This window comes from Pinus tabuliformis, chromosome 8 (assembly GCF_031772625.1).
Source record: "Pinus tabuliformis cultivar Carrire ecotype Pingquan chromosome 8, CPIR1, whole genome shotgun sequence".
In the NCBI taxonomy this organism is placed as follows: Eukaryota; Viridiplantae; Streptophyta; class Pinopsida; order Pinales; family Pinaceae; genus Pinus; species Pinus tabuliformis.
Genome location: NC_142294.1, coordinates 855,921,882 through 855,934,948, shown reverse-complemented (window position 1 = coordinate 855,934,948; position 13,067 = coordinate 855,921,882). Strand labels below are relative to the sequence as shown.

The 13,067-nt window shown below is 41.2% G+C and overlaps 1 protein-coding gene across 1 annotated transcript in view; it reads left to right on the top strand.

Annotated features, from left to right (window-relative positions):
- The first annotated feature begins 6,129 nt into the window (after positions 1–6,129).
- Positions 6,130–13,067, top strand: part of LOC149238264 (ankyrin repeat family protein) — a 67,644-nt gene continuing 60,706 nt past the window's right edge. Inside the window, exon 1 of the mRNA XM_089372970.1 lies at positions 6,130–6,498. Coding sequence (XP_089229096.1) covers positions 6,394–6,498 — 105 coding nt within the window. The 5' untranslated portion in view covers positions 6,130–6,393. The remainder of the gene's footprint in view (positions 6,499–13,067) is intronic.

The window sequence follows — 13,067 nt, the reverse complement described above, 5'->3', positions numbered from 1 at the left end:
TTCATTATAGTGCCGAAGCAGCTCCTCTATTGGTTGGTTTCACTGATTCCGATTGGGCTGGTGACCTTGATGATCGGAAGTCTACTGCAGGTTATGTATTCACTCTTGGTTCAGGACCTATTACATGGGCTTGCAAGAAACAAGGTGCCATTTCTCTTTCTTCAGCAGAAGCAGAGTATCGTGGTGCCGTAGAAGCTAGTAAAGAAGCCTTGTGGCTTCGTCAAATCCTGTCAGAGTTTGGCTTTCAGCTGCAACATCCGACTACACTTTGGTGTGATAATCAAAGTGCCATTCAACTATGCAAAGATCCAGTCCAACATCAGCGCAGCAAACACATTGAACTGCACATGCACTTCATCAGAAAGCTCATTCACGACCATGTTCTTGAAGTGCAATATTGTTCAACAGATGATCAAGTTGCAGACATCTTTACAAAGGCTCTCACAGAGGCGAAGTTCACTAAACTTCGATTTATGGTTGGAGTTCAGGGAGTTGTCACTAAGGGGGGATAGGCTCTAGTGCCTCCTTCCTTTTCCTATTGTGTCATATTTGTAAATCCTTCAATCCTATCCCAAGTTGTTCTTAAGGGGGGGATGTTAGGATATTCTGACACATAGGAAATAGTTAAGTATAACTTGGTCTACTATAGAGTTAGGTAAAGTGTGTTTCTTTACTATGTACATTTTGTAACTTACAATCCGACGGTCAAGATATGTAGTGATCCAACGGTTCGTTCTCTCCTTGGTATTATCGACACTTGATTCGTGGCTTAACACCCGATTGGTCCATGATCTCTATTTAAAGAGCATGGAGGGTCATTTGTAGGTTAACCGTTCATGAGAGAAGTTTATGTAAATTTTCATTCTTTTTATTAATATATTGCATGAAGTGGCCGCGTTGGCTCAGGCCGTGGACTGTTTCCCTCTTTGAGGGTTTTAACCATGTCAAAATACTGGTGTATTGATCTGTGATCTGTTTGTGAACGGTGTCCTTTGGTGTTTTGTCTGAAGAACTTACCCTGTAAATTCCTACACTCAATTTGAGTAACAAGTGTTCTTCCACATTTTACGGGTAGTTAAACTCAATGACAAATTCAATAGCCAAATTAGGGGCAACGATGGAATATGGTGGAATTGAATTGGATCAAAGCTTAATTCAACATGCTCCTATCCCATAATTATGGTTGGAAATCTTAGTTATCATAGTTTTAATTTCAAAGTCCTCACCATTAGAACTCTACTTCTGAATTGTGTGGGGCATCCAACTCATATTCCACTCTTTGCTTGGATCTCAGCTCACATTTCAAAAAAGGCTGGCATTGGGGTGCGATGTACATTGAAATCTCGGCCACAAAGGCTTAAGGCACTTCCCCTGTGTCTTAATCATTTTAATAGGTGGTATTCCTATGTGAATTTAATTCGATTGGGATGGGAGTTGATGCGAACTTCCTCGGCTCTGGAGAAACCTTCATTTTGCAGTGGGATGGAGTTAATTTTTTCATCCCTCCATATCTCTGGATTGTCTCTTCTCTGGTTCATATGGCCGAATTTAATTCGATTGGGATGGGGCTTTATGAAAACTTCCTCGGCTCTGGAGAAACATTCATTTTGCAGTGGGATGGAGTTAATTTTTTCATCCCTCCGTATCTCTCGATTGTCTCTTCTCTGGTTTCATCTGGATTTTGGTCAGGGTATGGATTCTCCGTTCCATTTAGGCTCATGACAAAGGTCCTGCCTTGGTTATTTAAAGGGTCGTTAGGTCCCTCAGATTCAATGTGTGTTGTTGTTCTATGTGGGCTTCAGTGTGTGGCAGAAGCTTGCCTGTTCATTGGCTCATCATGTGTAGTGGTTCTTCTCTGTGATGACAGGCCCACCGCCAAATTCAGGGAATGTTAACGTCAACTTGTTGTCAGAGAGGTTGCTGGATTCAGTTGAAGGCCTGCTGGTGACAATGCAACAACAAAAGGAAATGGTAGATAGACAAAGGAAATCATTTCAACTTTATATGGAAGCCAAGCAAGAACGTCAACAGAACAATCTGGAGCGTCAACAGAACGATCTGGAGCATCTCATGGACGTCATGCATGTAGAACCTGTAACGCTGAGCATTAGGGCGATTGCTTTGAAGGAACTGGAGAATGGTGGTGAGCAGCATGGTGTTGATGCAGTCGACACTAGCGCTACCCTTGCAAGGAAGAAAACTCGTTGCCTGCAGAGGTCTGGAACCTTAGGATAAGGTTGGAGCAAAATGGTTGGCCTCATGTCCGAAACTGATAGTCTATCTGTTTGTAGCTCTATAATTTTGGTGAATTATGCTATTGTATAAGTACATTGTGATATTAGGGTTTTTTGCCGAATATTCAGTAGATATGTATTTATAATAGGAAGGAAAATATGTTAGAGGAGGAGAATATCCATTTTGTGGACACGTGAAAGTGTTGTATGTCGAAATTCCAAGGAATGTTACGAAGGCTCTGGCCTAAATTCCAATTTTTATTAATATATAAACCTTTATCTGTTTCTTTAAAAAAATATTTTTATTAACATAAAATCTATAATATTATATTAAATTATATATAAAATTTAGAATATTATTTTTTCCTGATTGGGGTGCAAGCCGACCCTAGTGGGCTTGTTCGGGCCCAAAGATTAATGCGGATCTTAAATATCATCATGACCACCTTCCGCATGCATGCAACACTTGGAGTGGTGGTGACAAGCATGCAATGTTTAATGCCCGAAGGCGGTAGAGTTTTAAGGACACTGGGAGTGGGAAACAATCTGTTTGACTTGTTGAGTAAGGTAGCTTGGACACTTAGCTCTTGTGGAACTGATGTGCAAGGGGGATTTTGGGTAGCCAAAGGTTGTTGTTGTCTTCAGTTTTTGACAACGATTCCTGGTATGTTTTTCATCTTAACTCAACAAATTTTGTTATCATGGAGCAGTCAATTCAACCTCTAGTTCGGTATTTGTATGTGTCTAGGCTATGGGGTGACACGCACTGGAAGTGCCAGAGGCAAGGCCTCGCTGGGTTCCTAGTTGGGTCTGTGTCCATGTCCTGCTTGTCCCGATGTCTGTAGGGTGGGATATGTCTGTCATGCATGCGTGCATGCTTGGCTAGGGTGGTAAAGAGTTGTGAATGTGGAAATTCCCCTCATGAGGGTCTAGAAGAGCTGAAAGGGGGTTGGGTTTATGGAGAATTGGGTGTGGATCCAAATTACCTTGCCATATATAGAGAGCTTGTAGTCAAGCCAAAGGTTCAGGGAACTCCAGATATACCCTTTGGTGGTAAAGGGGTGATGGTGGAGGAGCCCTATTGGCTAGTTTCTGGGCTAGTCTGGTCCTGTGGACTAGAATGTCCTTGGTTGGGAACCTCTGTTTAAACAAAAAACAACTCTGGTTTTGGCGTTGGGTATGGCTTGATGCCGAGCATATGAATCTAGTCTTTGAGTATGGGGTTTTGATTCCCATAGCCCAAACATTTTGTATGGAGTCGTGTAGAAGGGGTGTGGTGGGCTATGGGCTCAGTTTTGCGACTATCTTGAATCCCCTTTCAATTCCTCTTATAATGTTTCGCTGGTGATGTTAAGAACCCGTGGAAAGTGTTGTTATAATACTGAGGCCCTGGAAATGGTTGGCACGACCAGTTTGCTCAAGCTCTGCAATGGGTAGAGGAAGGCAATTGCAAACAATGGTACCATGATTTTATGTTGGCATCTAATTAGTCGCAATATGTGGAGTGGGTTCCTTACTTGATGTTGATTTGGGGTAGCATCGGATGTGCTCTAGCCACGAAAATTGGTGGAAAGGCTAAGGCACATGAGATCTCCAATACCCATAAAGGGTTTGGGCAAATTCTAAACTGTTTGGGAGATATTAAAATAATTAATATTTTTAATGGAGTCCCTAAGTCTAAACTTAGGGAAAATAAAATATTAATGTGAATTAATATAAAACTGTGTTAGAATGGTCCAAAAGTTATGGATCAAGCCAGATCTAATCTTAGTCATTGATCAGGGATTTAATCTCGGCCGTTGATTTGTCAACGAGAAAAGTATAAGAGGAGGCTTGAAGGTCACTTGGAGAACACACCGAGTTGATCAAGATTTCGCCTTTCTGGGGCTGGGTTCGCTGAGAAAGTTGAGAGAGTGATCAGAGTTGCAAATGAGGGGCAGCGAATACAGAAGCAGAGAGGCAGAGATAACACTGGGAGGATCAACGTAGTAGCCGAAGAGAGGGATGCAGAAGTAGCCAAGGGTTCACGCAGAGGCAACGAGGAGTTGCGTAATGCCTTAGAGGGCCAACATGGGTGACATAGAGGGCTAGAGGACTGACGCAGTGCCTCTAGAGGCTGACGCAGTCCCTAGAGGATGACACTAGGGTTTTGTGGGGCAGATTGGAGCTGTGGAGCTGTCAGAGTGTTTATCCGGGGTTTTAGCCGGAATATCTGCTTCCGAGTAGAGAGGTACTATTGCCAAGATTTTTCTCTGCTGGTTGAGCCGGATTTGACACTCATATTGTATTATGAAACTGCTTAATAAATCAAACCCTCAGATATCTGCATTGGTTTTCCTGCATTGGGTTTTTCCAGGGACATTAGTCAAAAAACAACGATGTCACTTGTGTGCTTGTTTCTATTTCCTTCAGTTGATGATCTGTAATGTGTTGAGCATGTACTTGTATTTATTTCCAGTATTTACACGGTAAATAACTTGTTAATTAACAGAACAAGTAGGTAGGAATAAATCAGAAAGTACATGAAGGGTTTCTAACGTGTTAGATTTAGAAATTCCAACACTTAATTGGTTTCATTTGAATTTGAAGCAGGTCTGTAGTGTGGGCGTGACCTTTGGCAGCGTCGAGCACCCAAACTGTGATCTTGTGCTGGTGGAAATTCGGTGTTGGGAAAATAACAGTATTCGCTAGGCAACAACAGAATGGCTCGAGCAAAGGGTACAAGGAAAAATGGCAATGGAGGCTAAGGACGGGGAAAGCAGAGAAAGGTAGCCTCGCCATTGAGAAGCCAACCCAACTCTTCTAGTGGGGCGACTGGGGTGGGCTGAGGGTGCAAGCCAACCTCTTGCATAATTGAAGAAGCGGCCCAAGCTTACCATGCCAGTAGCTCCAACCCGGTTAGGCAGTTGATTGCACAATGGGAAAATGGATTTCTACAGACCGTGGAGGACTTTGATTTGGACGTGGATGAGTGGCAAGCAATGGCACTGGATCCAGGGCAAACTCGTGGAAGAGTAACCCAATACAAGCAGACAATACACCTGTTCTAGATGATGAAGAGCATTCTGGCGAAAGCTCTAGAACAATTTCCTCTTGACATGCATGTAGACCCCCCGGGGTAGTTTGATTATACCGAAGAATTGCAAAAAATTCAATTCTAATTGCAACAACATAGTGGTCAGATGAGCTAAATTGAGCAACACATCCCTTGCATACCCCACACAGCGCTGCCAGGTTCCACTGTGAAGGCCCTTGCTTCGGTGGATTCCGCTGATGATGAGTAGTGACAATGCACCCGTGTTTTTACATTTTGAATGTTTCAGTCCCATAGTTTTAGACTTATTATCAGTTATGTTTGTAGTTATTTAGAAAACATGAAGTATACAAACTCTCATGTTAATATAACATTGCTAGACAAACTTATTATTTTTTGCTTATGGATGAAATATTTTGCGGTTAGGTGGCTAACAAACTTGGTTTCCCTTTGGCCAGGTTGAGGCTATCTAACTCTTAGACATATGGATGTAACCTACTTTATTTTCAAAAATTAATATAAAGGTACCACCAAACTTAAAAAAAAAAATAAACTATTATTTTAAATTAATTTGATTAATTATATATATTAACTTATTTATCTTTTATTTGTTATAAAAGTATCGGAAAATCAATAAGGTCTTGATTATAGGGTTTCGCCAAACTCGTGATTAGCAACAATATTAAAAACTTAACAATATTAAAAAAAAATTAAGAATGGTTCTATAGAAATTATCTTCTCTTGAACTTTGTATTTAATGATAATCAATACCCATTCATTTTAATTTTCTATTATACCTAAAATTAATAGGTCCATGCCACAATGGACATTTACACCCTCAATTATTATTGAGACTCCAAGTTGAGTTACCAATTGCATATATCAAGAGATTGCCGAAATTTTCCCTTCATGTTTCATTTAGAAAGCTGTACACAGCAACCAGCTAAGTAGTACTTTGTGTGATTTGGATGGTATCGCCACCAGCTGAGATATCCAATCTCAAAGGACAGAAGCACAACACCCACGGCGTCATGCAATAAGGCAAAAACCAAAACATAGCAAAGGGGGCAAGCACAAAAATAGTTTCCAATCGAATCGTTGAACAGGAAAGGAAGAAACAGAAGCATGGCAACTGCCAATGGCCCTCCCAATGGCCCTCCAGTACTCTCAAATGGTTCTCATCATGAAGAAAATCAAGAGACTTTCGAACTTGTTGAAGCTTTACTCGAGGTTTAGCTTCTCTTCCTCATACAGTTTTATTTGGGTACTCACGAGTTATTCACAAAATTAAATTTACCCTAGGGCTATGTATGTTGATTCTACAATAGTTTTGACAAGACAGGAAATTGAAAAAAAAATGTGCTTTTCAGATCTATCTGAGGTCTCTTGCTTTGAATTCTTGTGTGTGTTGTGAGTGCATTGTAATGCCAGATAGATGGTTCTTTTATTCTGAAGTTTTCATCTACTCTGGATCAGTCGCCATCCTGTATCCTCAGTTCCAACCATCACGATGAACCAAATATACCGCCAAAAACTGGACTACATACTTAGATAAGATATAACATTTTAATCATTCAGGTTCATGCCTTTTTAAATTATAATAAGGTCTTTCAAGGAAAGGCGTTTTACTGTTGCATTCTGATAATTCTGGTATATTTTTCAACTTTTTCTCAAGTATACTAGTTTAGTTTACATACCTGCAAATCAAGTCAGCTAATAACTGTCTGTTTTTTTTTTTCAAAAGAAATAATTAGATAGGTGCTTCTAATCAGTACATACAAGCAACACTTTCTAACATGGGACATTACAGTGAATCTGATATTTTTCACAACTCACAGAAGCTACTCTGCACTCTACCTTTAGAAATACAACTAACACAAATGGAAAACTAATCTCCAAATAAATTTTGTTTTGCATTCAAGCATGATCTTGTAAAACAAAATGACTTGGGAAGGCTGTGAACAACTACTCTGTTTACTTCTGCCCACCCGCTTGTTGGCGGGTCCTGGTACTGGTCCCTTTGACCCCCTCCATCATTAGCGGGTGCCTCAGGGAGGGAATGAAAAATCCCAATCAGATTCCAATATGTTTATCATCTCTGTTTTTATTTTTGTTTATTCATTCATGTGTTTATCATCTCTGTTTTTATTTTTGTTTATTCATTCGCTCCCCCATGTATGTATGTATGGTGCGATGCAATCCTTGGTGGTGTGGATGGTGTGTTCCAGTTACTGATTCCCCTTTAACAAAAGTAAAAATAAAAATAAGGATCAGAATTATTGCATAATAAGATAGCAAGTAGAGATAAAAACTAATTTAATGTAAACAATGGAGAAAGTGGAAGTACATGGCTTCCATTTGTTTCTCGAAGTCCACTATTCCATCAGATCTGAAGGCTACTTGCTTCTGGAATGTCTTAGTCATTTTTCTTGTTTGCCCTTGTGTTGCTGCTATGAGGGATATTTTGTTTCTCCCCTTGTCTGCTTTGTTGAGGCACGCCTTTACCACCTTTGACCAAGTTGTATCTGTTTCGTAGAAGGCTGCATCTCTATCCCATAAGTAGGGATTGCCAAATATCACTTTGCATCATCAAGAGGTGCTACATCACATTCTACTTTATTAACATAATCAAAATTAATGACAAATGTGATTAGACATCTTCTGGGGATTATCATGGCAAATTTTCTTGTAACCATTCCAGAGTTGCAGGAATCGTCCACCCTTGGTTCAGGAATGTTAAAATTTGGTAACCAGAGGACAAGTGGTTCCTTAAGGCTTTGATCTTTGGCCTAGGGAAAAGTGTCCAAATTTATTTGTACTTTTCCCCTAAAGTGACTTTATAAGTGGTAAAGTCAATTTAATTTAAAAGTGACTTTATAAGTCGTAAAGTTACATTCTAATTTAAAAGTGACTTTATAAGTGGTAAAGTTACATTCTAATTTAAAGGTGACTTTATTAAAGTCAATGAAGAATTAGAAAGTGAAAAAGTGACTATGGAAATAAAAGGTTAAGTGAGTCTTTATTTAAGTGGGTGAGTTAAAAAATAGAAAGTGATAATTAAATGCACATTTATTCTCATCCTTAGATCTAAATGAATCTCAACCATTAGATCTTAGGGTAACCCAAAAGGTCATTTAGAGAGTAAAAGGAGAAGAGAATAGAGAAAGATCAATTCATTCTTTCATGAGCATTTGGGAGAAAGAGAAGAGAGAGCAAGGATAAAATTTCTGAGCAATGAGGAAGTGAAGGAGAGCAGCAAGAAGACATTTCAGCAAATCTGGGCAACAACATTTATTGACATGCATCCCAAGGCAAAACCGTACAACAGGAGAAAGACACAGAAATTGAGAAAGAGGGACAACAGTAAGGGCATGAATTTTGAGGTAGATTTGGGCACGATTTTCAAGGCAGCAGTACTGTTGAAATATGTATGGTCCGTACAACAAGTTTTGTGCACGTTTTCAAGGCATGCCTTACAACATTTAATGTTGTTTTATTGCTGAAAAATTTCTGTTTTGGCTGTTTGTTGATTGGCACGGTTTTCGAGATAGAGTTCAAGCACATAAATCGAGATAAGTTGTAATTTGTGGTTGCTGGAATTTTTACTGTGTATTTCAGTTTCTCTATAAAAGCATTTTCAGAAATAAAGAAGAACTTTCAAACTGGTTTTACCCAAGAGTTGTAAGGGGTTTTTCCAGGGTTACATTGACAAAAAATCACTGTGTTATTTTCTGTGTGTGGCTGTTATAATTTTACTGTGTTTTATTTCTACAATTTCAGTAGTTATGAAATCTCTAAATTTGTGTTTTTAGAAAATATTGTCATTTTTAGATTTTAGAATTTTTATCATTCTTGGATTTAAAACTAAATGCATGGAGTGATAAAGAAAACTGATAACCGAGGTGGGGGTTGAAATTTCTTCATGGTATCAGAGCTTGGTTGACTGAAAAGTGCAGTTTGGGACAACAAAGTGAAAATTACAGCATGCTTATTTTTACATAGAAAACATAAACCTTTACCACAAATTTGAAAATTTCAGTTTGGTAGGACAGTAAAACATGTCTTTGGGTTTGAGAGTAGAAGACAGGTTGGATGGGTAGAACAACTACAGTGCATGGAAGGAGAGAATCCAGAGCATCTTTGAGGAAGCAAAGGTCTAGGGCATTATGGTAAATACCACACAGAACCCGGTAGTAGTACCTGCTGACCCTGTACAGTTGGTAGAGTTTAACAAAAAGAATGCTAAGGCAAAAAGATTGATTTTGGAAGGAATCAAAGATCATGTCATTCCTCATGTGAGAGGAAAGACTTATGCACATGAGATGTGGACAACCTTGACCAGTCTTTACCAGAGCTCAAGTGAAAACAAAAAAATGGTCTTAAAGGAGAAACTGAAGGCCATTAAAATGGCTAAGACTTACAGTGCTACATCATACCTCACAAAGATCACTTCAGTGAGAGATGAGTTGGTAGTCGTAGGTGAGATCATTGCACCCACTGAGTTGGTGCGGATTGCTTTGAATGGTCTTCCCAAGACTTGGGAGAATTTTGTGGATGGCATTGTTGCACGGGAAAACCTTTCCGATTGGGAGAGGTTGTGGGATGATTGCATTCATAATGAGATCAGAAAGAACCATCTTGGGGCAGCCAAACAGGTGGAGGGGGATGACAATGTGGCATTGTTAACAAGGGGCAAGAAGGGCAGAGCAAAGAAGCAAGCTTCCAACAGTGGAGGCAAAGGGAAAGGTAAAGGCAAGCAACAAAACTAGGAGAAGGACTATTCCAAAGTCAAATGTTGGAATTGTCAAAAGTTGGGACACTATGCTATTGTGTGTCCGGAGAAGAAGAACAAGAAAGGGAGAGACAAACCCATGGCAACTTCTGCAAAGATAGAGAGCTTCTCAGAGAGCTTTGATCGGGAATTTGGGTTCATAGCTTGTGAAGCCACTAGTGCAGGATCACCTGCCATACAGGTTTATAGGGAGTGTGCATTCCACGCTACTAGCTGAGCATCCTCTAGCATTTGGTATGTTGATAGTGGCGCTTCCCGCCACATGATAGGAGTCAGAGAATACTTATCAGAGCTTTCAGAGGATGATACTGATATGGAGGTAGTACTTGGTGATGACAACATGGTTAGAGCAGTCGGTGTGGGGACGTTGACTTTTGATAGGGGACCCAAACCTCCCTTGAAAGTGTCAGATGTTCTATATGTGCCTAGAATGAAGAAGAACCTGATATCCGTCTCAACACTTGAGGACAGAGGGTATGATGTGTTGTTCAACAGAGGGCAAGTGCTTATATATACTAGGGGAACTCCAGCTTCTTTAGCTAGAGTGATCGGTGTGCGCCATGCCAAGATGTATAAGTTCTCATTCCAGCCCCTGATGGCATTGCGTAGCAGCACCCGAGACAAGACCGACAACAGATCTAGTAGTTCAGAGTTGTGTGAGATTTGGCACCGTAGGATGGGGCACATGTATCATGGGGCCTTAAGTACATTGCGGGAGATCACCACTGGTGTGCCAGATTATAGTTCTGATCACCTTGATGTATGCAGAGGATGTGGTATGGGGAAGTTTGCCAAATCCTCTTTTCCTAGCAGTGACAACAAAGTGACCGGGATCCTTGACTTGATTCATACCGATGTGAGTGGTCGGATGTCTCATGTATCCTTGAGTGGCTATGAGTACTATGTTTTATTCATTGATGACCACTCTAGGAAGACTTGGATTTATTTCTTGAAGACCAAGAGTGAGGTCTTCAAGTGGTTTCAAGAGTTCAAAGCTCTCGTGGAGACCCAGACAGGTAGGAAGATCAAGGTCCTCAGGTCGGACAATGGAGGGGAGTATACCCTTGGTGAGTTTGATGATTTTTGTGCTGAGGTAGGCATTAAGAGGGAGTTCACAGTTCCTTACAACCCCCAGCAGGATGGGGTTGCGGAGAGGAAGAACAGATCCATTATAGGGGTTGTCAAAGCCATGCTTCATGATCAGGGGTCACCTTTATTTTTGTGGGCAGAGCCCTGCAACACTGTTGTGTACTTGTAGAACAGGAGTCCACATCGTGCCTTGGGGAATCTGACTCCAGAGGAGGCTTTTTCTGGGAAGAAGCCTGATGTTGGGCACTTTCGTATCTTTGGGTGCCTTACATATTCCTATGTCCCCAAGGAGAACAGGACCAAGCTAGAGTCCACTGCAGAAAAGGGCATCTTTGTGGGTTATAGCGAGACCTTGAAAGCTTATCGGATTTATATTCTTGCGCAGAGGAATGTGGTTGTCAGGCAGGATGTGAAGTTCGAGGAGGAGAGAGCTTTCAGGAGGTCACGGGAGTTAGAGTATCCAAACTCACCTGACGCTCAGGAGCAGCTAAGTCAGTGACAGGGATCCAGTGGTCAGGGATCAGGAGTTACATCGATTACAGTGTCAGGTCCATCAGTGAGTAGTGGCTCTCAGAGTCAGGTGGGTAGTTCTTCGGGTAGCATGCAAGGCAGTCCATAGAGCAGTTCATAGGGTAGTCCACTAATGGACAGTTCGCACGGTACTTCAGCATCTACAGGCACAGGTTCAGGCATGAGGTCAGTTAGCAGGCCTTCAGGAGTTTAGGCTTCTGATGATGATGGGGATTCTTTCACTCCGGTGGGAGAAGTATGCTCAGGGAAGAGGAAGCCCAAGTGGCTTCAAGATACCTTGCACGAGGCCACATCAGTTACTGGGCCAAAGAGACAGGTTAGAGAGAGTAAACCACCTGAGCGATTCTGTAGTTACATGGCATTGGTAACAAGCATTGTTGACTCCGAGCCTTCTAGTTATGAGGAGGCAGCCTGCCAGCAGTTCTGGAGAGAGGCCATGATGGAGGAGTATTTTTCTATTATGAAGAACGATGTTTGGGAGGTAGTGCCGAGGCCTGAAGATAAATCAGTTGTTACTTCCAGATGGCTCTACAAGATAAAGCATGCTGCAGATGGTAGCATCGAGAAGTTCAAGTCTCAATTTGTGGCGAGAGGGTTCTCACAGGTAGAGGGAGTTGACTATGAGGAGACCTTCGCTCCCGTAGCTCGGTATACATATATTCACTCCATTATATCGATTGCAGCAAAGATGGGTTGGAAGATCCACTAGATGCATGTGAAGATCGCATTTTTCAATGGCTTCATTCAGGAGGAGGTTTATATTGAGCAGCCGCAGGGATTTGAGGTGCATGGGAAGGATTCCCATGTGTGCAAATTGAAAAAGACACTCTATGGCCTGAAGCAAGCTCCTAGAGCTTGGTACTCGAGGATTGATACATACTTGCAGCAGTTGGGTTTCACAAAGAGTGAGGTTGATCCGAACCTATACTTCATTGTGGTGGGTGAGGAGCCTCTCATTCTAGTGTTGTATGTTGATGACTTGATCATCACTGGTGCTAAGAGACTCATTGAGGGCTGCAAGAGAGATCTTGCTTAAGAGTTTGAGATGAAGGATATCAACTTGATGCATTATTTTCTGGGATTGGAGGTGTGGCAGGAGGAGGGTCATCTCTTTCTGGGACAAGGGAAGTACATTGTGGATATTCTTAGGGGATTTCACATGAAGGACTGCAAAGCCATGTCTACACCTATGATCACTAACTGGAAGAAGCTTCACACTTTTGATTTCGAGTTGGTGGATCTTACTTTATACAGACAACTGATTGGTAAATTGATGTATTTGGTCAACACTCGACCATATATATGTTTTGCAATTAATACTATGAGTCAGTTCATGTGTGAGCCCAGGAGAGTGCACTGGGTGGCTGCAAAACACATTCTTCGTTAC